Source organism: Tachysurus vachellii, chromosome 15 (assembly GCF_030014155.1).
Source record: "Tachysurus vachellii isolate PV-2020 chromosome 15, HZAU_Pvac_v1, whole genome shotgun sequence".
NCBI lineage: Eukaryota > Metazoa > Chordata > Actinopteri > Siluriformes > Bagridae > Tachysurus > Tachysurus vachellii.
The window spans coordinates 13,640,031-13,666,782 of NC_083474.1; the positions used below are offsets into that span (position 1 = coordinate 13,640,031).

The 26,752-nt window shown below is 39.5% G+C and overlaps 1 protein-coding gene across 3 annotated transcripts in view; it reads right to left on the reverse strand.

Moving 5' to 3' along the window:
- Positions 1 to 26,752, reverse strand: part of fndc3a (fibronectin type III domain containing 3A) — a 63,908-nt gene that overhangs the window by 34,648 nt on the left and 2,508 nt on the right. For 2 of the 3 annotated variants that reach the window (XM_060888501.1, XM_060888499.1), the window contains exon 2: positions 17,568 to 17,703. In XM_060888501.1, coding sequence (XP_060744484.1) covers positions 17,568 to 17,687 — 120 coding nt within the window. In that variant the 5' untranslated portion in view covers positions 17,688 to 17,703. Of the gene's footprint in view, positions 1 to 1,811; positions 1,905 to 17,567; positions 17,704 to 26,752 lie in introns of those variants that run through there. The other variant, XM_060888500.1, reaches the window with a different exon arrangement.

Genomic DNA, 26,752 nt, shown 5'->3' on the forward strand with positions numbered 1-26,752 from the left:
TAGAACACTGGAATAATCTGTTTTGAGAATTTAGTAGTTCTAAGATGTTGATCGATTTCCTTCGAATCACAAGTTTATATATTACATTTCGAAATAACTATGTCTGACCAATTTGATCAAAAAGTAACTTAAGATCTGTTGAGCAACTATTCAGAATTGATTATTTAACATTTATTTAATGTATGGAGGGAGTTTTTAGCCGTCAGTGCGTTTTCTGTCTCGAAAAGTAACAAGTCATTCATGGATAAATTGACAAACTGCAGTGGTATAAGAGGAATAAACAATCTGGCACATTATCCGTTATTACTAGAAACTTGGAGTTGGCAATGAGAACAAACCTGCCTTGAGTTAATTACTTTCCTATTACAGAATTATTTCTCTCAGCTTATACCTTATTTAAATGTCAACCAGTGTTTAACTCCTGAAAGCAAATTTCACTATAATCATCCTGTTCTACCGGAATGAAAGACACAAATAAGCAAATAACCCCTGAAAAGCTGAATTTAAAGCAGCACGTCATTTTTAATCAACAGCAACTCATTGACCAATAAATTTTATGGTTAATAAAACCAATTTTATGGTTAATAAAACTGAAATCTAAATATCTTTCATGCTGCTCCATTTTATCTTGAACCCATAAGTCATTTTTGAAATGGAGTTAAAGGTAAATAACAGCATGTTCCTGGCTATGACTTTCAAACCCACGTCACAGAGACACGCTAACGGCACTCATTACAGGGACACTTGTTCCATGAAATCAGTCTGAGTCAGCCCTCCACTGAGCCTTTGTTGAGGAGCATTCATGACACATCTGGCTTAGCGGAGAGCAGAAGCACTGATCTGTTTCAGCAATGCAGGGGTCCTGATCCAAAAAGCTCTACCGGGAAAAGGGGAAAAAAAATTAAAAAAAAGAAAGGGGGGGACAAAAAAAAACAAAACTTTTCACTGTCGTGAATTAACTCATAGCCTGGAGTCACAGATTATATATAAGGTTTGGAGAGAGAAAGAAAAGGATAGAGGCTACATCACAGGCTGAGGTGAAGCCATGGTGAATGAGATGCAATGCAGCTGAAACATTATTAGCTTTTGTTGCCTTGTGAGCACAAAAGAGACTGACTGATTTGTCAGCCTGATCATAGTAGATTGAAGCCCATCATTCACACAGAAACTAATTCTGAGCTCATCGTCATAGCCATTCATGCTAAACAACTTTAACATTTAATAACAAAGCAAATGAAAAAAGTGATAGACGTGAATGCAAATCATGTAACTCGGTACAAATTTAGACATTGCATGGAAACACAGGTAAACAAGCTTGAAACACCCCCCCCCCCCCCAACACACACGCACGCACCCTTTTTATTTTATTTTTTTATTTCAAACGTCTGCTTATCCAGACATAGATAAGGTTATCCAGATTTTTTTTTTTTATCCTTCACAGCCACACCTAATTCAACTCCCAGTTCAGAAGTGTATGGAGCTAGACGCAGACATAAAATGTGCATCATCACCAACCTGGAGAGGCTTGTGGCACCTGCTTCAGACCATGTTAGCGCATTAAGCACATCAGATTTAAAGACCACAGCAATACACTATGACCTACAACATGCACAGCTTCGGTGACACATCATCTATATTATATCAACACAACATGCAGCAAAAAAGTTTAACAGGATATTACACAGCAGGGCTAAAACATCTAATCAGGTTATGGTGACAGACGAAGTAGGACATTTTCTACACTCTGAGCACATTTTGTATTAAAAATGCTAATGAATAAATAGAAGCCACGCTGTGTGTATTTGCTTTACCTCAGTCTTGTTGCTGTCATAATGCCTATACTCCCACGGCATGGGGCTCCGGCTACGGGTCTCCCCCAACACAGCCATCCTTCTGCACTTCCTTCTCACTCCCTCTTCCCATTCATGAATGCCAGAGAGACACAGGCACGCACGCACTGGCCCTCCACGCACACTCACGCTCGCGTACACCTACGTACGCAGCAGTAAACAGTGATGCATTAGCAAGGCAGTACTATGAGGGGGTGGCTGAGGGAAGTCTTATTGAATTAGAGTCAAGATGCTACAGTCATTTGGCTGCACGCGCATGCAACAGTGTCTCTTCTATTGCTCGCCTCTTTCCTTTGTTCTGCAAAATGCTGGCTTATCCACCCCTTTTTCCTCTTAATGACAACTCTCTAAATCAATTTTATATGCAGGATACTCCACGATTCTGGCTCCTCTAATTCCGTAAGCATGCACCGAGTCAGACACAATAATGTGAGTGTCTAGCAAGAAAGAGAAAGCGCGAGAGAGTGTGAGCGAGTCAGAGAAGTGGGTGTGTGTATGTGTGTGTGAGAGAGAGAGAGAGAGAGAGAGAGAGAGAGAGTGCGAGAGAGCGAGAACAAACTGCTACTTACTGTTGCCCGCATCTCTTCCCATTCAAACCTGTGCTTCAACAAGGCTAGCCACTGTGTCAGGAATCTCGTACACCAACACCCCCACCCCCTCCAACCCCACCCCCCTCCAACACACACACACACAGAGACAGAGACAGAGAGACACACACAGAGACAGAGAGACACACACAGAGACAGAGACACACACAGAGACAGAGACACACACAGAGACAGAGACACACACACAGAGACAGAGACACACACACAGAGACAGAGACACACACACAGAGACAGAGACACACACACAGAGACAGAGACACACACACAGAGACAGAGACACACACACAGAGACAGAGACACACACACAGACACAGAGACACACACACAGACACAGAGACACACACACAGACACAGAGACACACACACAGACACAGAGACACACACACACTCAGAGACACACACTCAGAGACACACACACACACAGAGACACACACACACACAGAGACACACACACACAGACACACACACACACAGACACACACACACAGAGACACACACACACACACAGACACACACACACACACAGACACACACACACACACAGAGACACACACACACACACAGAGACACACACACACACACAGAGACACACACACACACAGAGACACACACACACACAGAGACACACACACACACACAGAGACACACACACAGACACACACACAGACACACACACAGACACACACACAGACACACACACAGACACACACACAGACACACACACACAGACACACACACACAGACACACACACACAGACACACACACACAGACACACACACACAGACACACACACACAGACACACACACACACACACAGACACACACAGACACACACACAGAGACACACACACAGAGACACACACAGACAGAGACACACACACACACACACACAGACACACACACAGACACACACACACACACAGAGACACACACACACACACAGAGACACACACACACACACACAGAGACACACACACACACACACAGAGACACACACAGACACACACACACACACAGACAGAGACACACACAGACAGAGACACACACAGACAGAGACACACACAGACAGAGACACACACAGACAGAGACACACACAGACAGAGACACACACAGACAGAGACACACAGACAGAGACACACAGACAGAGACACACACAGACAGAGACACACACAGACAGAGACACACACAGACCTCCAGGGGGTTGGAGTCACCTTCTCTTTCTTTTACCTGCCACTCATGTGATAGACACATGGAAGGCACGCCTGAACTCCCTTAAGCCCCCACCCCCAACCCTGCGATAGACGAGAAGGTACGACTCTACTCTGTCTGCTAGCTGGAATCTGTTTGCTAGATACAGAGAGCATAGCACCTATTTGCTCTCTCTCTCTCTTTATCTCCTCACCAGCACTCTCTGCAGCAGATGGATGTGTCTCTCTCTCTCTCCCTCTCTGCCTCACTGCCACTGCCAGTCTCCACAGCAACCCCTTCAACAAATAAGCCGTTCCGATGGCTGTAGTGTTCCATGCAGAAAAGAGATGAGAACAGATGATCACCTGTGTGCTGCTCATGAGAGAAGGGTAACAGTGTGGAGGAAAGGCTGAAGCTGAGCAACACCGCTAACTTTTCCTCTTGCTATGATTACCTGCATCTTCAAGCTGATGTCTGTGTGAAGACTGAAACTTAACATAATAGTAGATGGTGGCAAATATGAGCCTTCTCACAAAATTATTTGCTGTTCCAATGAAGCCATGTACTTCTCTACATCAAGCCAGAGAAGCATCTTAAGACTTCCTGTACCAATAAAAGTATCCTAAACCTTTACAAGCAGCACAGCAGCTGTAAATGAGCAGAATCAAAAGATTCAGCGCTATACCATATTTGACTACAACTACAGTATCACACGCCTCTCAATTTTAGGACTTTTTTCTGCATTTGCAATGATTTCATTTGAACTGAAATAAGTAAATAACTTTCTTGCTGGTATTGGATAGAAGTAAAGCACCACTGGGTTGTAAGACCCAGGACGCATGGAAATACCAGGTGAGACCCGCTATCCTCAACTCTTTAGCTGTGATGGGATGGCCTTGCCTGCACGTACGACACACTCAGCACACCATCTCTCATCCACCCCCTACACTTCTCTCAATTTACAGAGGGACCCGCTGCACAGCTTCTATTAATACTATGATCGATGTGCAAGAAAATGGGTTTGGGGCCCTTCTGCTGTCTTAAAGGACTGTCTCATTAGGAGCTGTGTTTTGGCACTAATCCAGTGGCTTAAGGAACATGGTGAGGTGATGGAATGATGAATTTAGGCACACTCCACTTGGCTCTACACCATCACCACATACTGTCTCTAGCTTAGAAAGCACTTTTGAATGAAACAATACAACTTGAGTACTGTGTGCCAGACAAACAGCACAATATTGCGCAAAAAGGCAAGTCATACAGCTCAAGATAACAACAGTACACAAATCCACTGTATACCGTGTTTGCGAACCAGGGGCACAGGTTTAGAGCTCTTCTTTTCAAATGTTTCAGATAACACAAGTGGATTTAAATCTGAGAAAACATTTCTGGCAAAGAATGGCTAGAATCACAATGCAGCAGTCTGTCTCTCACCAACCCTTCTCTCTTCCCATCAGTGCTCCCCATCAGGATCCTGATAAACGGAAGGAAATAATGAACTGGCAAGCAGTTGTATTTGGAGAAAAAATTAGTTCTCTCGCTATCAGATTACAAGGTGGGAAAAACCAGCCAAAATTATTGTAATAACGTAACCTGAAGTTATAAAATGAAAATGTCAAAGATAAGATGTACAAGATATTCCCCAGCATGACTAATAAATGATTTGCTTCCAGAAATTAGAAATGGGGACAAAGAATTCCTTCTGTGGCGTCATGGGCACACTGAACTTGCTGGGAAGAAGCACAAGGCTGTCAGGGAGGGGGAAGCAAGAGTGATTAGCAAACAAGGCTCCAGCAGTTAGTGCTGGCTTTATTGCCCTGGAGATGCGCCAGTGCTGGTGTTGCGTTCACGTCTGTTAACGGCTGACGTCTTTTCCCCCTTCCATGAGTCAAGGCTCAGGTTCCTGAGTATTTGTTCCTCTTTAATTGTTTACCATTGAACACTGTGACACTGCAGCTAAGTGACTGTGAAACTGCTGTGTGTGGAGTTCTGGATTTGCTAAGAAGAGTGATGCAGATTGTAAAGCTAGAAACAATAACAACATTAAATATACAGTACATGTATATAAAATAGGCATCTAAAAAAATAAACTGTACTGAAATGTTAAGAAGCTTGATGTGGCTGGAATGGTGGAGTTTCTCAGCCTATTTGATCTATATATTATGTGACAGCTGATTTCACCTGTCATTAGAACAAACAGTTAAACAGATGCATTTCCTCAGTCTTGCAATAGCCTGGACCTTACAGTCTGTCAATAGATGTAATGCAGTCATATGAAAGTCATATTTTGATGGCCTTTATCTAAACCTTGTCCATCATGACTTGTGGTTTCGATGCAGATCCCACAAATATTTCACAATGTTCCTCTGCTGTGTTTGAGACAAAGTTTCAACTTCACTCTCTGCAACTAGTAAAAACACACATACTTGTATATACTGTATACACACGTATAATACTGGTATAATATGATGCCCTATCAACATGATATTGTGCTTATTTCCGCTTCCTTGTAAATATATAGCATCCGATGATCATGTAATATTGTTCAAGTTATCTGGAGGAGGTTTTAACCATTAAACCAAAGCATATTGTGGACTGTGTAAAATATCTAGAGGAGCTACTACAGCATCCTCCAATGACACAAGTAACTGTATGGTTTTCAAATGCAATAGAGTCAAAAGTGTGTTAGCTGCTGACCTGAGGGCACTGAGCAGGTCATTGATGGATAGAGGTTAGAGATACTAGAGATATAGTATTTTAAATGAATATTTTTCACTTAATTTAAAACTTTAAATGTATTTATTTATTTATATTTATTCTTCTCTCTTTCTATACGTCTGTAAAGCTGCTTTGAGACAATGTGAATGCGCTATACAAATACATTGGATTGAAAATTAAAATGGAGGTTAAAAGGGTTTCGCTAATATAGAACAGTGATGGGAGCAAGTGCAGGAGCTGCAAGCGCTTCATCTCTGTGAGCACTGAGCACAAAGTAGGTTACAGTATGCACACTTACTGACAGTAAATCTGTCTGAAGTATAAAAACTGTTGCGTTCTTAGATCCAGTCACTTGATCAATCCTCTTTATTCTCTCAATTCCTGTTATCTTGCTGTGAAGCAGTGTGTATAGATCTAGCATAATTGGTGTTGATTAACAAACATTAACAAATATATTACATGAAAATACAGAGATCAATCGAATGAGATTTGCCTGTTTGCATTTCAAACTAATTTATGTGAATGCCAGATATTATTTTATTACTAATGCCAATCAAGTCACTAACTATAACCTCCGGTAAAACTCCTCCTGTAGTGTTATGTGATAAGAACACAAAGCTAAGCAGTAGGCTGGGATATGGTCACCGCATTTGCATTTGTTGCTGAGCCATGGCGAGTCACGCTGTTCACTGGACAAGCATTATTAATGAGCGATGACTAGTGGTAGGTCAGATGCACATTGCTTTAAGGCCCAAGAAAGAATACCATCTGGACAACCAGCTTTCATAGGATTTGGCATTTGCTAATGCCACGCAACTGAAATTTTAGAGAAAGTTTTGTAGGTAGTACTGACTAAAATGTTCAATTCCATGCTTTAGAATGGAGTTGTGTTTTGTTTGTTTTTAATCATTTTTATTATCCGATGCCTTTATCGATCATTTCATTACCCCGATAGACTGCAGACTTGGAAAAATTCATTATTGTACTCTGTATTAGCATCCATACATCTAGAGCAGTCTAAATGTTTAAAATGAAATCAATTATTGATCAGTGATCAATAACTAATCAGTACATTACTGAGCCCACAGATGGCAACAAACTGTATGTTTACATTTATGGCATTTGTGCAGATGCCAAATGATGTAGGTAGCTGTATGATGTAGCCATCACCTGAGTTCAGCATAAACTGTATTTTTGAAAACCTCTAAAATCAGAGTGGAAGCTGAATATAGCCTTGATGACATCCTGGCATCAGTCTTTGCAGAGACTTTAAATCAGCCTAAGGTGAACCTAATCATATAGCTTTGTCATTGATAAGATAATCAATAAAGCCACTTGGTACTGTGATTATTATTGAACTACTATTGTAGAGTGTGACAATTTATTTCTAAAGTGGGAACGGATACGAGCTGCTATACACCAAAAAAGAAAAAACCTCAGCCAAGTGATGTTAATGCTACCCACTGCACCACCGTACAGTAATCTCAAATAATCATTCAGCAATTCTAGTACATCAGCAATAAATTGTCAAATTATGTTGAAGATTTTGAGTCATACTGTGTGTCTGGTTTAGATTTGGATCCTCTGTGGTTGATTGTATGGGCCAAAGGCTTGTGAAGTTCTAACGCTATAGCAGAGGAACCATTTTTTCCCTAATTAGCATTTACAAGCTTACAAACATGCATATGATTTATTTTCACAGCAATTAACAGTACCCCAAAGAAGAGTGATATAAATATAACCCTAACTTAAAATGCGAATGACCTCACCAAACAATTCTTTGTACAGAATACAAATGCAGCTTGCATATTGCAGTAATATTGGGCAAGACGATATATGCATTAACAACATATGGTGCCCTAGCATGTTTGTCTATCTTGTAAGCTTGTACTGCTGTCAAACAACACAGAAGAACACCACCCAAGCAATAAATAAACAATAAATTAATTAAAATAAAGCTTTTCTTAGCAATGAGCTGGATGTAGTCATGTGCATCCAACTGGGTTTTGGCAAAAAAAAAACAAAAAAAAACACAGTAATAACCACACGGCCCACTTGGTGCCAGTGGTGAGAAGTGAGGTGAGCATGTTAAGCAGTGAAGGCAGGAGTATGACAGGAGAGAAGGAGAGCGTCACTGTGGGGAGTATTGACTTACACGGTGATGGGCCCATGAAATCAATCTGACTGGAGGCGACCAGGAATGACTGTTCTACAGACTGGCCTCTCTGTGGAGTCTCCTAATGCTCAGACAGGGTGGGTGGTAGTGTAGGACTAATAAAGCATGATGTAGGTTTATTCAGCTTTATCTCTGAGGTGACTCGCTTTTTTTGAACAAACTCAAGTACCATCACTTATCCATGTGAGGGAAAGCACCCCACAAGCTTAGATTTCATGTCAAAAAGCTATAAACCTATTAAATATAATCCAGCTTTAAAAAATACTACAAATGAGCATGGTGCAAAAACCAGAAAACAATAGATGAATAGGTAAGAAAAATGAACTATAAGACACGTGTATCCTATATCCTCAACCCAAGACCTAGCTGGAAGAGAACATTCAGATATCTCATTCTGATCTAAACCCTCACACGTCTCAAAGGCCTACTACACCTCACAAATCAGGTCACGGCAAACACAAAAGCCAAATTTCTGCCTGCATTTTGCAGGACATCATGAGAGTTGAATAGGTGCAGTCTGGTGCTACTGAACCCTATTATGCAAATGCAACCTTATCCTTTTGGTGTTATCAACATGCTCCTGGTGACAAGAGTAAGAACTCCTGCTACAGCACATTGAATAGAGGGTGCTGTTATTTGAGACATTTTGCTAGCCCTACTGAGAATATTCTCAACCATTACCATTTCTCTCCATTTAGATGACGCACACACACTGAAAGAGAGCAGAACCGGAAAAAGATAGGACGCATTGCTATGGAAACATTGCTTAGATCGGCAGTGACCACAGGGAGAAATGGCACTGGGTTAGGAAGAAAGCCTAACAAGATTAATGTTTGCTTCTGAATTTTTATGATTTGCACAGGCACAGATTTAGCTTTTACTCAGGTGCTGTGGTAGCTGTAATTCATGACTCCATGCTGCCTCAAAGCCACAACAGTATAGATGCAGCAGCATGGACTTCAATTTCTACTGCGGTTAAACCTCTCCATGGAATATGGCAAGAAAAAGTCTAATCTCAACACTCCTGGCTATTTGGTGAACACTGGCCCATATGTGATGCATGTTAAAATGGGTGCGATGCTGTCAGTGTCTGTCTGACAAAAAAGATGGTTCAGCATCCTTTTTCCCCTGAAGATGAACCTGCATCTTTTTACTAATTTTACTGCTGAAATAGCCTTAAAAATATACTTTAAAATGGAAAAGCAGCTATAGAAGAAAATCGACATCTGTCCTTGAACCCATGACAGTTTTAAGGCAGCCGCTTAAATAATAAAAATACACGGTTTTCAAATCCAAGTCACAATGTTCAGAGATAAATTTAAATAGTCATAACATTTTGCAAAAACATAACATAGAAAAAACTAGATAAAGTACGCAATAGTTTGAAAATACAGTCATACATTGTCATTTAAAAGGGGTGTGTAGATATAAATAATATAAATATTTATCAAAATGATCATCCCAGGTGGAGCACCTTTAACACATGCTGCTATTTCACCTCTCTGCACTAGATCTGTATGTGATCCAATAGTCCCTGATCTCTGTCAAGGATATCCATGTACTTAATGTACAATAATAACTAGCTAGTTAATGTAATAACTAGCTACTACATCCAGAAGTACTACTCACTATGAACAAAGCAAGTTGGAAATTTTAAAAATGAACTGCTTTAGGAGAGGTTTAAAGTTTGCCCTGCAGCTTGGATGTACAGTTCAGGTTTAGCAAGTCTCCCAAGAGCCCCAGTTTGCCTAGAGGGTCTTCAGGGAAATTGTCCAAAAGGGAAGTTACTTTTCACAACGCATATGAAATCTACCCTTTTGGTTCTGACAACAATTACAGAGGAATAGAAGTTTAGGTCTTCTGGGGTGCGCAAACATTAAATGCCCTTATAGCTGAATGAAAGATCAATACAATTGTTTTACCAGAGATAAATATTCTTGTTTGAGTTTTGTCCAAGAACAAAGAGGCTAAGAGCAAATTTCACTCCATTTCAAGATTTTTATATTCTCTAAAGACACTGCTGAAAAGTCTGGACTTGTAAAGTGAGGTGTTGCTTTGATCAATTATTCTATGTAAATGGTTGACCTTCAAGGGTTCACCGTTGTCTCACTTTCATAGATGAAGATCTAGCCTTCAAACACCTTGAAATCTGGCCTTAGCACAGCAGGCTGAGTTCTTTTTGTAAAGTTGAGGGATTTAAAAGAAGCACTTCTGTACTCTACCAGACAAAATACACCCTAGTATTGTGGCATTGCAGGAGAAAGGTGTATTGGTTCCTCGTTGTAGAGAGTTGCATCAGCTACAATACTGGTCACATATGCATGATTCTCTCGTTTGCAGGCTCAGCAACACTATGCTCAGCGTGTCCCAGGGTGCTTAGTTGTAGCCGTACACATCTCACAGACACAGATTCAGATGCACTCCTTTACAGACAGCATCTGCTGTATGCACATTACACACAAATGCTCTCAACATTCCTCTATGATGAAAAAAATATAACATTTTTTTCGATATAACATGGACTCGGTTAAAGTACAGCAATTCTATCATTTAGGTCCAATGCGGCATGATGTTTTTTATTTGTGCATGATCTTTCATTTATGTAAAAATGCCTCATAGATGTAACTCAGGAATGGGATCTTTATATGGGTCTTCTGGTGTTACAGCCGTTTCAAGGGTCAGTACATTGTGTGTTCTGGGATGCTTTTCTGCTCACCCTGGCAACAAAGAGTGGTTGTGTTATAACTAACCTCTTTCATTAACAGCATGGTTGCACACTTAATGGTTTTTGCTTTTGAAATAAATAAATAAATAAAATAGGAAACTGCATGCAACAAACAGAAGTATAGGTGTTCCTATTAAAGTGGCCAGTGACTGCAAATTTCACTTATTTCACAGCAAAGCCACAATCCACATGGCACTTTCTACATATTGTAAACTATATTTGAATTTCGAATTAAGAGTCTCATTGTACTGGACTATGACGGCAGAAGAAAGTGTTTATGCTGCAACATGATTATTTTACCACCAATGAGTGTAACTGAAATAAATATCAATATTCTGTTTACTGCTCTGGTGTCGTCGTATGAGGCATTTTAAGTGAACTGTGTTCTATTTACAGCTAGCTTGTTATTAGTTTTCTTGATGAAGACAAAATTCACTGGAACGCTGGTACCATGTACAGAACTGTTGTGTCTAAGGAGTCCATGAGATTAGGGCAACATCTATAACAAGCTCTAAAACAAAATATTGCTTCTTCACACAGCTGAAGGCTGATGAGGGGAATAAAGACAGATTTACCACTTTACTAAGAGGGTACATCATAATTCAGAAATTGCAATATAATTAAGATATAAACATTTTTTTAACTTTTAATTGAGATGTAATAAGTTTCTAATGGCATATAATCTAACAGCATGAATATTTTTTTAAATGCTTTGATTACGCTTCAACGGTGCTTTCAGTTTAAAAGGCCACACTGATTAACGGTGACGATTACTGAACATGGCAACGTTGTTTGATGTGTTTACTGCATCTGGTGTTAAATGAGACTTCGACAGCTGTTATTTCATTGCAGGTAATGTGGTGTTAGCGTTCATTTTTTGTTTCCGTTCCCATAAGTATACCTTGGATTTTAATCAATATTTTCCCCTTTTCAATAAGTATTACTGCTGTTCCTGTTCCTGTGAAGCCCTCAATGTCGAAATGTCGTTAGTGCCCCCTGTGAGAAAGGGGGCGGGGACCCCACCCAAGTGACGCAGTTGAACTGATTCAATGGGGTCCCATAAATTTGCAAATATCCAAAGATATATTGACTAGCCAAATTCAACAGGACTCACTCAAATGTGCTTCCATAAACCCAGTTCTAAATGAGCCACCCTGGATGTAATTCTGATTACATTGTTATTTTAATACCGTAGCAGCTCAAGAGTCTCATTTGCCAGTTTGTGAAAAGAGTGTTCAGTCTTTCCCATCATTAAACCCCACCAAGGGACTTGTACTAGATGCACTACTACTGCTGCTTTCTTTTGAGCTTTTTCCCCATAAAGGTCATTCTGAATTCAGCTCCTATCACACTGCACCTATGAGACACATTTTCTTTAACAGAATGCCAATATCTGTGCACTTTTTGATAGGTGCATGCATGACACATTTACTCACACTAGGCCAGCTGTTCATTTTCCCAGAATGTCCTTCATATGGATAAGACTATTTCTATCCACCAGAAAAGCAGATACTAATATGAAGGCTTGTCATAGCAGACTATTGCAGAGTCCTATTAAGTTTTAGTCCACTCAGCTAGGTGTTGAGTCACTGCGTGCATGATTGTATCCAAGACATCAATAAGTTCAATATTTCATCTCTTGCATACTGTCTACATTCGACTTTGAGAAATGTGTATATATCTTTCCCACAGTGTAAAGAAAGGCTGAACAAATGTTTAAACAAATTTAAGTTACTTAAACAACCCCAGGACTGTATAGGGAGCCCCAGCCGGGTGCGGTATTTAATCAGTCTTTTCTCTGAGATATCTATGAGAATCACGTGGTCAAGGACAACTGGAAAACTTATCATAATAGACATAAGATAAAGTGTGGATGAAAAGCAACCAACTGAATGTGCAGACAGAGGGACTTGTCCATTAGACTAGACGTTGACAACCTTGCACAAAACTAGATGACTATGAGTCATAGATATTGACAATTCCTACTTCCTATTTATTCTTAGTATAAGAGTTCATTGTATGCAAGGCCAATATGAACCTAAACAGAGAACAATATCATAGCAGAAGATGCCTAGCACTTTATGTGGCCTGCTCAGTGTATATTGTACTGTTGTAACCATCAAAGTGACAACTTCTGAACCTTTTCTTTGCATCTCCTACCTGTGAATGTGCATGTTCCATTAATTAGCTTTAAATGTCATGTATAAAGCACAGCATCTGAATTTAATTTTCATTTATAAACCTTAACTGGTATTTGCATGCACTTACAATAACAACATGATCTTCATTGGCATCCAACAGATATTTTGTAATAAAATTTGGGTTGACCTAGGGCTGGGCGATTTGGCCTAAAATCAAAATCTCGATTAATTGAACATTTTAACTCGATTACGATTAATGAACGATTATTTTATTTTTATTTTTTTTGCCCTCATAGTTCACTGACAAGTTTTGTTTAGTAAATATGCTCGCATATTACAGTCGGTGTCCAAAACACTGCTGCCGTATCCGTCCATTAAGTGCAGCAGCGTTGACAACATTAGCACCGTTGTCTGTCATAATGGCTGAAAGTTTTTCTTCCGCGAGGTCCCATTCAGAAAGCATATCTTTCAGACCTTGCGCAATCATATCTGCCGTGTGATTGGCTGGAAAATATGCCGTCTCAAGGCATCTCTGGCGCAATCGTCGTCAATGTAATGCAAAGTAAGGCTCAAGAATGGGTCCATCGTCCTACTTGTCCAGAGATCAGATGTGGCTGCAAAGTGTTGAACATTTTTCAGTTCAGCAGCTACATTTTTACAACATGTCTTGTACATGTCTGGCAGCGCAGTTTTAGAAAAATGTGATCGCGATGGCACAGTGTATCTTCTGTCGAGAGTTTTAACGAAGTGTTTAAACCCGCTTCGCTCCACTGTAGCCAAGGGAGTCATATCCTTTGCGATGTAATAAATAGCGTCAGTTATTTCTTTCCATCTTCTTGAACTCTTCTCATACTGTGTGGCATTTGTGAATGCATTTGTTAGACATCTGCTTTGCGGAGGCACTTGTTGCTGGGCGCTTGTCAGTCTCTTTTTGTTTTTTTGAGCAATGCACTGTTCATATTCAGTAACGTGATTGCGCTCCAAGTGTTGAAACAAACTGGTGGTGTTAACTTTGGGCGTCGAAACTGTTTTTCTGCAGTGTCTACATCTGACTTCATTTTGTTCGATGTCATCCTTACTGAAGCCAAAATGTGTCCAAACGAAGGAGACTGCGTTTTTCTTTGGTACAAGCTGCTCTTGTTGCTCAGTTGTCTGAGTGTTTAAGCTCTCCATGTTCGACATGTCGGCGGAATAACGTAACGTAACGGAGCAGGGTCACGTGACTCCACATGCGGTAGTGTTTTTAATGGGAAAGTAATCGAAATAATCGACCTGGAAAAATTTGATCGATTATAGGTTCTGAATGTCGATTTCGATTACTTTTCGATTAATTGCCCAGCCCTAATTTGACCACAATGTAATTAAACTACCTTCCAACTGTGGCAGCGTTTTACATTGGGGCTTCCACAAGAAGAGCCAGTCGCCTAAATCATTCTCTTATCGTACTTTAGGCCAATCTGAATTTTTATCAGATGGGTGTGACTTTTGAACAAAGCACACAAGAGATGACAGCAGCAAAATGTCAGGCTACATTTGAATGTAAATATTTTTTATGATAGATTCTGGATGCAGGGACAATAGACACTAAAGACTAAAAACGGATATTTGGTCCATTTAATCATTGTGGTTTACAACATAATCTTCTCTGAAGCAGGTTGCTATAGTGATTGAGCTACCTAGATATTGAACCCCTTTTGTGACACCATTAAGCCCAGGTTAAACCTAAAGCTGACTTGCTATCCTAAGATCCCTTCTTTGTGCTACACCTTTCTAGCGACAAGTAGGAGGTCTGAGTTGCGCTCAGGTTTGTGGCAGTAACAGCCACGCTAGCAATGGGTTATAAAACACAAACATAGCTTTTATGTCTACAGCAAAAGCCAATGCCATTCACAAGTAATATCAATTGTGCCTCCTCTCAAGTGTTCAGTTAGATGCAATACTTAACACCCCCAAAGGTACACACACATAAAATAAAAACGTTTTAAGACGTGTATAAATCATGAGCTGTGTGAGGTAGCAAAAAAAATAACAAAAACATAAAAGGGCATGTATCAGGGCTTATCTGCAGAGCCTTGCAAAGGAAAGAAAAAGGAAAAATGGTTCTTAGCTCTACAGTCTACAAGTGGCTAAACAGCTGGGTACCTTGGTTATCAGGTAAAGAATAGTCAAGAGTCTGAATCATCTGGGTCAAAATCTGCTGCAGACACATAAGCAGGCAGAGAGAAAAGAGGAGAGTGCAGACAAAAGGGAGGGGGTGGCAAATGAATGGAAAATGTGAATTGCATATTCTGCTTGGTTTTCGTAAAAGAGTGGTGACGATGCTGATAGGCAGTGACTCCTGCGCAACACTGATATCTGGCCTCAGTATTTTCCACTCTAATCTGGCTGAAGAGTAATGGAGCAGTGGTGCGTTAATACCAAGCAGCACACTGGGCAACAAGTGCGTTGGTGGTGGGTGGCGGTTGAGTGAGTGTGTAGCTGGAAAAGGTCACGGACAGAAGGATCAACCATCAGACGACAGTCTCATCCAGTAGACCATCACAACTCCTCCAGGCCCAAATAAGCTTTCCTGGTATATCTTTCTCTTACACAGTCTGTCTACACATACGCCACACAAACACAATCACTTTAGCAACACTTAAAATATTACCATGCACGAGAACACACCACTTAATCGTACCCTGATTTTTACCATACGTTATCTCTTTCCCTAACACACTCTCTACTTGTCATTAGTGGACAACATGCAGCATAGTTCACACCTGGAGAGTGACCCTTAGACTAGGATTTGAAGAGGAGGGCACAAAGCCACAGGCTTAAATGCCAAAGCGCAGAGTTACGCATGTGACTTCCTCTACAGATATTCTATAATTAACACCAAGCTAGCCTTTCCTGTTTATACCTCAAGAGTAATTACTAATATTCTAATCCTGTGCTAAATGTGTGTGTGGTACAACCTTTTCTAATCAACACCATATCAGAGAACTTACACACAGCTTCCCCTGAGAGAAAAGGGGGGAAAAACAAAGTTTTATACTTTACTGAGGGGAATAAAGCAATAAAGGAGGACATGGACAGATATACGGGACTGCTTGCTTGAAATTTCCCTAAAAGAAGTTAGTGCATTTAACAAGCTGCAAGATTTATGATTAAATAAAGCAGCAAGTGAAATAACAGAGAGAAAGTCGATGAGGTAATAAGGAAAATCGAGAGAAGGATGGCATGATGGGATTTGCATTTTCTAGCTATTTCTAACTCATTCAAATCTTTCCCTTTAACATTGCTCACCATCAGAACAAGGCTCTGACGCACTGCCTGCATAGAACCATGAACCTGCTTACTGTTCTCTGATACACTACATGATGCACAATGATACCTGCCAAAACCTTCACAGAGTGCAACATTTGCCTGTCCTTGATATGAGCAAGTTAAAAGGCTTTAAATCCTCTGCATACAATCATAACGGTATGATTTTTAAAGGGATAAAATTTCCATGTTATGTCAACCTTATAGTCAAATCTAATTAACTTATATTAATCCCCCATTTAAAAACAAAATGAAGGGATAATGTGTCATTTATTTGTGCTTTGATAATTCATTATTAAAAAAGGAAAGAAAAACAGACTGTTGATTTTGCTGAGATCTGGACAGCAATGTCAGGTTCTACGTGTTTCATAGCCATTTTTATGATCAGGTTAGGTACATGTGAGTGGCAGCAAGTTAATGTTTTCAACAGTAATGGATTACACAGCCCATGAGTTTTTAGTGTAGTCACATCCCCTGATTAGATAAAATAGAGATTACTGCAGCATGATTTAGAGGAAGTGAGAGGGAAGGCACAAGAAAAACTGAAGTAAGTTCATTTACTTATATTAAAAAAACACACAGATGTAGATGACACTAGCCAGAAATTTCTTTTAACTGGTATCTTGAGAACTTTGACGAATGGGTAACAGCCTGATCATAATCCATGACTAACAGCGACGCCATAACAGCACTCCTCACCATCTTGTCTATTTAAATGATGAGCAATTCTACTGATGCTGAGCATTCAAACATGAATCATGTGAAAATTGGTAACTCAACTTTAATAAAAAATTAAAAACAAGAATCTGACGACGAAATGCAAACTGAACCATTAATCTCCCTGGTATGCCTACTTGTTGGCTCCCATCTCCGTTGACCATGCTGGGTGGAGGTTGAGAAGGTGGTGGGGTGAGGAGTGGCAGATCTGGGCTGAGTAACTGGCCGGACTCCAGCGGAGGGGTGTGTTCAGCCATGACTCCTTCATTCAACCTAGAAGAGGCACAAAATGCACCACTGTCAAGACGGTTATGTACATGTACAACGTAAAGGACCTCAGAGCAATTATATAGCAGTACAGGGATTTAGGAAAGGCCGTCAGTACTGAGGTGTTATATATTCTATAGCCCAAGTCCAGTGTGCTATAGTTACTTTGAGTAACAATGTACCTAAAAAGTGCAATAAAACTCAAACTGCATTCACTAATAGATCGTGTTTAAGCATGTTTACAACTTTACCCTTGTACATGATGCTCAGAATAGATTCAAAAACAAAAACTATAACAGATGCATTTGCTCCTGCTCTTTTAAATACAGAAGGAGAAAGTAAGAAAATAAACTTTGCACATGATGTTATTCGAAAATACTCACAGTTGTCAAGACAGGTGCCATAATAGTTGAATATTAAAACTAGCAATATGACCTTACGTTAAAATAGTTATGCTTTGAGATCATTTAAATAGTAGATATGTTATAAACTGAATGTGTGTTTATTTGCATCTCAATCAAGCAGGAATGCAAAGTTAAATACTAAATGAATGGGAAGCATCCGATCTCTAACGTTTCTAACCATTCATGTAGTTTATTTAGCTTCTTGGGGTTAACAAATGTAGGATACTGAATAAGCCACATGTCAAACGTCACTTATTCTTCACCCGGTTCACACTTAACACAGCTGTGTGTGTAACAGGGCTTATTTTTAGCCTGACTCATTGTATTTAAGGACTGAGCTGCCTGGGTGACATGAAACAGCCCTAAGAAATCTATTTTATTCTCCCGGTCACATTTATACCACCATACGCATTCAATATAATGCAAATAAAAGCCCATCAGTCACAGTATGGATGCGCGCACACACACACACACACACACACACACACACACACACACACACACACACACACACACACACACACACACACACACACACACACACACACACACACACACACACACACACAGAGAGAGATTAATCAGACTTGAAGTGAATCATAGACAGGGAGTTAATAAGTAGGAAATGGCGTGTGTCCTTGAAGCTAATTAGTATCTAGCGCATGCGTGGACAGAGCTGATGATGATCAGCTTAATCAGCCTGCCAGACCCCTGCTTAAGTGTCAGGGGTGATGTTTATAAGGATGAATCCCACTAAAGGCCTATTTTTGGACAAGCTTTGCATGGAGAGGTGAAGTAAATGTAATAATTACAGAAATATCTGTATTTGATTGGAGTGCAATCCATATCAATCATACCAGCAATTTTTGACACAAACGCATCTAAAAAAAAAAAATTACACTGCATAAAATATATATCCACTATGGGAGAAGAGGCTTTACACATCCTCTTTAGTACAGACACATCTTTAAAAAAAATAAAATAATAAAAATAACAAAAAAAAAAAACCACTTACAACATTTCCTGCCAAGAGTTAAAAACCAAAATCAATAAAAACCAAAGGTGATATTTAAAGTCTTGCTAGATGCTTCCAGATGTCGTAGGCAAGTTAAAGTTCACAGGCAAAGATGTTTCATTGTTCATGGTCATGTAAACTACTACTAATGATCAAATGCTTATCATAAACCAGAAGTGCTTAGAGTTAATGCAGAGTACGTAGACTTTTTAGTCTGACAACAATCCAGACGAGTGAAGACACTTCGATCTCTGATTTGTACAAAGATAACTTCTCCCATACAAATCAAGAACACTACCTAAACTACAATAAGGCTGGAAATCAGGTAAGACTTGGTTTAACTATAAGGTGATGTGGCACAACAAGGATTACGGCTCTAGTTGAAACCGTGTCGCACAAAGAAATGGACACTTTACAATAATTGAAGGTGTGTGTTAATAATGCCTTGTTAGCTCTATTGTCATTTCATCAGCTGTAAGAAAATGACAAGTACGTAGGAGAGTGTTCATGTACCTAAAAAGGTTTACTCCTTTGACAGATGCTTTAATTAAAAGCAATTTACAAGTGAAGTGAAATACAATTGATACACAAAGATGTGAAATGAGCTAATGGTGATATACACTACAACTTTCCACCATATGATCACAGATAACTGGAAAACAAAAAGAGAGGGCTGGAATAAGAGCTAGCACACAAAAAAGCTACGCAAATCTCAGAACAGTAAGACTTGTGTGACGAGCAGAACACAATGGGCCGCGCCGCTTTGGGAAAATAATCCATAGAGGGGACTATTGCCACCCTGAAGACAAATAGATTCCTATAAGAGTACATTTGTTTTAATCCTCTTATACCACAGTGAATTTACAAAACAATTGTGTTTTTTTTTTTTATTAATGAATGCATTTTAACCATGTGTGCAATTTAGTCCTGCAATTTGATCACTTTCACTACAGCAGCTACACACACATTTTATTATAGCCTTATATCATGTGTATTGTCGTGTTGTGTTTTTGCAGCATCCTAAAGAAAAAGAAACTTGATAACTTAAGAAATGTGGTATGAAAGTTTGTGCAAATTTTTTATATTACGATAATATTAGTTCTATTCTCACAGAAGAAGTCAGAACACAAGAGTGCTAGAGGGGAGATGGTTCACGAAGTGCAATCGTGCTCTCGCCATCCTTCTCAGCCTTGTGACCAGGTGACGCAAGCAACGGCGTGCAGCCTCAATGCCCAAATCTGCTCTCTACTGAGTAAGAGGCCAGAGTGCAAACACGACTTCTTATTAGGACTTGGGGAAAGTGAGAGATGAGAGGGAACACTGACAGCTAGGCTCATGTGCTACGCCTCTGAGTCAGCTGCAATTATTTCAAGTGGTGATGACATGAGCTGTCTCCCCACCCCTCTTTGGTCACACAAGGGTTTTCGTTTGCAATGTCACAGCACTCAACAACGCCCACACAACCCTACAATTCCACAATGATGAGGATATTACAGGTCAGCAAGAAAACAGGGACACAGTGAGCGAGAGCGAGAAAATGGTTAATGGTGTGCAGGTGCTACAAAGCCAGAATAACAAAACACTCTGCTGCACGTCATCAGGACCTACAGGTTATCTGTGTTTGTGTGAAGCTGCAAATTGGTAATAGACACAAGTTACTACTTCAAAGAGGCTCATGAGGAAGAAGACTGCCAGCTCTTCACCACCGAGCCCGGCACTGCTGGCTTACAATAAGGCAAAGACTGCACTGGGAATTAGCTACAGGATAAAAGGTGGTTGTTTTATATTGACAAGTAAACTCTAAAAAAAAAGATTAAATTATATTCCAAATTATAGCCTCATGGTAAAATTTGGTATATGCTCCATTCATTATTAGAAAAGTCTTTTTTTAACATCTAATCATTTTCTTTGTCATCTTTTCTCCCTATACAGTGTGTAACATACCTAATTAGGTGTATATAACTAAATAAGAGAACTGTAATAGTTTGTTATATAAATCACATAATATGTATATGCAATATATGGCCAAAATCCTACACCTGATCAAGCCCACATGTCAGCGGTGTCCAATCTTATCCACAAAGGGCCGGTATGGGTGCAGGTTTTCATTCCAACCAAGCAGAAGCCACACCTGATTCCACCTGTTTAATCTGTTGTTCTTAGCTTTTAGTAGACTCTGGTGTGGCTTCTGCTTGGTTGGAATGAAAACCTGCACCCACACCGGCCCTTTGTGGATAAGATTGGACACCTCTGCCATATGTAGCTCTTGACCAAACTGCTGCCACAAGGTTTAAAGCACACAATTCTACAGCATGTCTGTATGGTGTAGCATTAACATTTTCCTTCACTGGATATTACAGGCCCAAGTCTGTTCCAGTGTGACCTTGTTTCTGTCCCAACAGCCATGCTACAATAATCTAGAGGAAAGCCTTCCAAGAAAAGTGTCTGAACAGATCTTAATGTAACAGTAAAGTGGGGACTAAATGTGGAATAGGATGTTCAAAAGGTGCATACAGGTGTAATGGTCACCTGTCCACAAAGCACAGAGCACATTTACTGACAGAAACAAAACGTTTTTTGAAGAATACAAAGAAACTTATAAAAACCAAATTCTCTCTCTCTCTCTCACACATAATTCCGAGTAACAAAGTTGATTACAAATGTGTACCTGTTATTTTACACTCGTAACACTTTATTATACAAGTTTCATCATCAATACATATTGCTCATGCGGCATTAAAGGAAAGTGTTACAATTCAGAGACAGCTCTATCAAACCACTTCTGGAAGCATGGGCTCACAGATATGCCATGACCTGCTATTGTCACTGTGATCGATAAGAAAGAGAGAGTATTCCATCTTTCACGCCATTTTGCGGTCTATACTTCTGTCTGTGGCATCATCAGGATTGAAACTTACAATCTCCCTTCACTAGGGTGAACGCTTTTCTGTTTCTTATTTTATAGAATTATTCACACACACAAACACACACACACACAACATATTAATGGGAACAGAGTATAATATACAAACTAGTGGTTTAAGGATATCTGGATTGTCAAATGGTTTTGAAAAATTTTAACATTATATACAAAACCCTATGACTTCAACTTCTTTAATCATATTAATCTTTCATACACACCAACCCTTATACAAACGTTACGGTTGGTTATTAGTCCACCATCATATTTAGCTCATTTTGTTTTTGTCAATACACCTATATGACCGATCCACATTTTGTGTTTCATGGCCCAGAAACCTTCACAGCTCGACTTTTAAAAAAACACAACCTCAAAGAGTTTGACCATTTGCTTAAAACAGATAAGCAGCTGTACAGTTCCAGGGGAAATCTGTCTGCTGTAAGGACTTTCCCAGGTCTCTTTGATGACACCTACATGTAAAGGGTGAATCCCGTATTTAAAATGGCATTCTCTAGACAACAGGAAAGACCAAATGCAGGGACAAACTCGGGCTACACACAACGCTACGTCAGTCATTTGATTAAACGTTATCAAAGCTCAAACATGCACAACTTCCTAATTTTTACCAGAAATTACACTGAAACTACAAGAACCAAAAAAAAAAAGTAAACTACGTGGGTGGGGAAATGGAAAATAGCAAAACGAGAATGAAATAAGAAAAGAGATGACCCATGAAAACATCTGCTCAGCAACTGACGAAAGAAGAATGACCACAGATTCCCTTGCAGAGAAGCTTAAACATATGAAATGAAAACGTAAAAATGAGAACATAATTTACATTTCACTGGATTGAAACTACAACTATTAAAATGGCTGTACAGTATTCCCATTCAAAATAAAATAAACAGTGACAGCACATTAAACTTAACAGAACTACAAAGCCTAAAATCTAAACAGCTTTTCTTCACTTTATTATTAGGCTCTCGGTTTCATTGATTAACCCCTCAGAGCTTATCAGGTTTCTCACTACACAGTTTCAGTAGCTTTTCCCAGCATTTTGCTATGTACATCTGGTTGAACTTTAGTCCTATGACACAGCAAGGCACAAATAAGCAGCTCAGACCTTGAATTATGTGTATACAGACAGCACCTGGACTGTCAAACTCAAAAACTGAAGAGAAACCACACTGCACAGTTAAACGTCTGTCCCAACAAACCTGATTCAACTCCTGCTGGAGTTAATTAGAAGAATAAGCATGGAAGTTAACTCAAACAAGCGCAAAACTCTGCAGTGCCGAGCCAGTAAAAGCTGCAGTGTGCCCAGACTCGTGTTTTGGTGATCTGGATTCAAGATTTAGAATAACGAAAAAAATAAGTGATTTAATTAGCACAAATAGGAAAAAGCAAGAACTTTATTTATTGTCCTTTTCTAACAATGTTTTTAAAATGCAGTGTTTTGTATTTGCAATTGTAATGCTCTTAACTTTCCATGCGACTACCATCTTGACGTCCAGTGCAACGCTAACGTGCACCTGTTATGTTTCATCATACTTCCATCGTACTTTGAGTTCATCTTCTATCACTAAAACAGACAAATTAGCAGAATAAAAAAAAACTACCTGCAACATCACACTTTCAGTGGGATTTCGACACACCTTTAGTATTGAGGTGAGTAACATGCTGTTAACAAAACAAAAAAAATGAACAGATTGCTCTGGGTTAGTGACTATGGGTTTAGCCCTGCGTAGCAGTACAACTGAGACACAACATTAGCTTCACAACACAAAACGGTCAATACCTGGTGTCTGATGTTCATGTCAAAATAATTGTACAGCTGCATAAGCTAGAAACTCTAAATAAATAAATATTCAGCACATCCTGGGAAATTAAACTATTGGCAGATGCACTGCCTTCAGCAGTGAGTCAATGCCAGCATTTCATGACGTCCGACTTTATATTGACAGAAGAAATTGTTCCATTACAAGCTGAGGATTGTATCTTGTGGTGTAAATTTTCCTAGCGAATGCAAATAAACAACATAAGCTATTTGTGTACATATTACTGACTAGCGGTTTATCGGCATGTCACGGACACAAAAGAAATGCGCTGCTTAAGTCCGCTTGCGAAATAAACATGACCAATGTGGGACCGGAACTTTGGGTATTGGGGGCTGGAGAGGGAGGTCTGCTTTGCGGTTTTCCCTTAGCAGTGTAACTGTGACATAGCATTTTAGCTGTGGTGATGGAGGATGTGGTAAGAACAAGGAAGTAGGATTGTGGTGATGTTTTTAAAGAAAAAAAGAGAGCTATGAACAGGAAAAACGTTGGGACTTTGTCCATGCAGTTCATTGGTAATCTACCTTGCTTGTCAAATCAGCTGAGGCACTTGCTAGCAAGAAGGCCGATTTGCCAATTTGGGGGGAACAGAAAAACAAAACAGGAAAAAAGATCTAAGCAGAAAGGTTTATTTCACATTGAAAGGCTTATGTCAGAACAGCCAAAGCAGTTGAGCCATCGGTCTACGACGTGACCTGGCATGTCATTGTTCAAAAGTTCACACTGGAAAGTTGAAAGACATTGGATATAGTAAAATCTATACCATTAAACACAATTTTGTTTGCAAAATTTCATTCATAAGTTTTTTTCAAACGGCTATTTGCAAACTTCTTTCTGCACCACCAGTGAACCTCCAGTGTAATTAAATGTGCCATGTGGCAGACGAGCGTTTGCCGTGGTGGAGCACTTCCAAAAGTTAATGTGCACCTTTTTAGAAATGTTATCTTTAAAGTTATCTTTAGCATCTCATCTCAAACAATCAGCCTGCAATTCTGAACAAAGTGAGAATAAACAAACATGGAGGACATGAGGAGTTTAACAAGATGTTCAGTTTGAGATATTGTGTTTCAGCATCACTGCTTTGTAACAAATGCTAGATTTTGGACCTTTGTCTATCTAGTACTTGAGGTCACTTTCTGGTCAAGTTCTAAATGTTGCTTAGTCTCACAAGCACTCCTTCACTTTTGTATTCCAAACCAAAACTGCTTACAATCGTCAGACTAAAAGCTGAAAATAATAATAATGATGATTATTATTATTATTATTATTATTATTATTATTATTATTATTATGACGACTAGCTTTGTTCTAGGTAGGATAGTTGCTATGGTTTCAGTGGGTCATATGAGCTGGTTTATTTTTTTCATGTTGGCACTAAAGGTGCTCTGGACAGCACTTTTCAGTAGAAAAAAAATGCCTAGAGCTTTAAAGATATGACTTCGCATGAACAGAGTGTTTTCTTTCCCATCCACAGGGACATCTATGCAGTGCTTTGGGAAAAACTCCTCTGTTAATATTTAACATAAAAATGACAAACACAAGCATTATCATTATACATTCATGAGGAAAAAGCGAGCTTTATGACTGGCGTTTTGTGGTTTGGACCAGTCCGTGTACAGCTGTGTAGCTAATTGCATTAAACAATGAAAACAGGGACTAAGAAATGACTAAGAATAAAATACCCCCACAACCCAGCCCTAACCGTGTTTAGCAATAATGAAAACATTAAAACTATGACATTCGCTTTAAACAGTGCAATGTAAGCATTTGTGTGATAGATACTCTCATAGTTGACAAATTACAATGTCCTTACAAAACACCACCACAGCAGTGGAATACAGAATTAATAAGCTATTTAAATAAGATCACAGCTTTTTTGCATGTGATCCAGTTGACATTTGCATGCAGTTACCTGCTAATAGACTACGTTAAGAAATCTCTCACATAAATCTTTTATAAATCTTTTGTTAAATCAATAGTACTTATTTAGCAGAAGAGAGCTAGGACAGGTGGAGTAGAGGTGTGATGAGACTACATGTACAGTAATCAGCCATAACATTAAAACCACTGGCAGGTGAAGTGAATAACAATGATTATCTCATTACAGTGGCATGTGTCAAGGGCTGAGATATATTAGGCAGGAAAGTGACCAGTCAGTTTGTGGAAGTTGGAAGCAGATAAAAATGCCCAAATTGCTGAGACAGTTAATGCTGGTTTTGAAAGATAAGTGCCAGGACACACAAAACGACATGGCTGCGTAGCCACAGACCGGTCAGAGTGCCCATGCTCAACACTCTCTACCAACAAAAGTGGGACATTGGGATGCTCTGTGTAATGCTCTTCTGGTAAACCTTGGGTCTTGGCATTCATGTAAATGTTACTTTGACACGTACCACCTACATTGCTGCAAACCCAGTACACTCCTTCAAGGCTACAGTATTCCCCAATGGCTGTGGCCACTTTCAGCAGGATAATGCATCCTGCCACACTGCAAAAATCCTTTAAGGATGGTCTAAAGCATTTGTGGATTCTGCTGGACAAACAACTCCGATCATATAGTTCTTAAAGCTACAGATGTTCTCCAACTGAATCTGAAGGCACTTCACTCTGAAGTTCTAACATTTTTTTAATTAATCTCAAAGATGTTTAAAGACTGCACCACAACTGTGCCACAGAAGAATCACAGACATTTTTTACAGCTTGTATTTGATTACAAGCTGAACTTATTAGGCTTGTCTTTTTCATAATAACCAATTGCATAGTCAATTGCAATGCGACATTCACTTTGTGAGGACCATCACTGGTATCTAGCAAGAAATTAGACATCTTTTAACTGACTTCTATCCCCACATTTGTTAAACTGTCTCTTTACCCTATATTA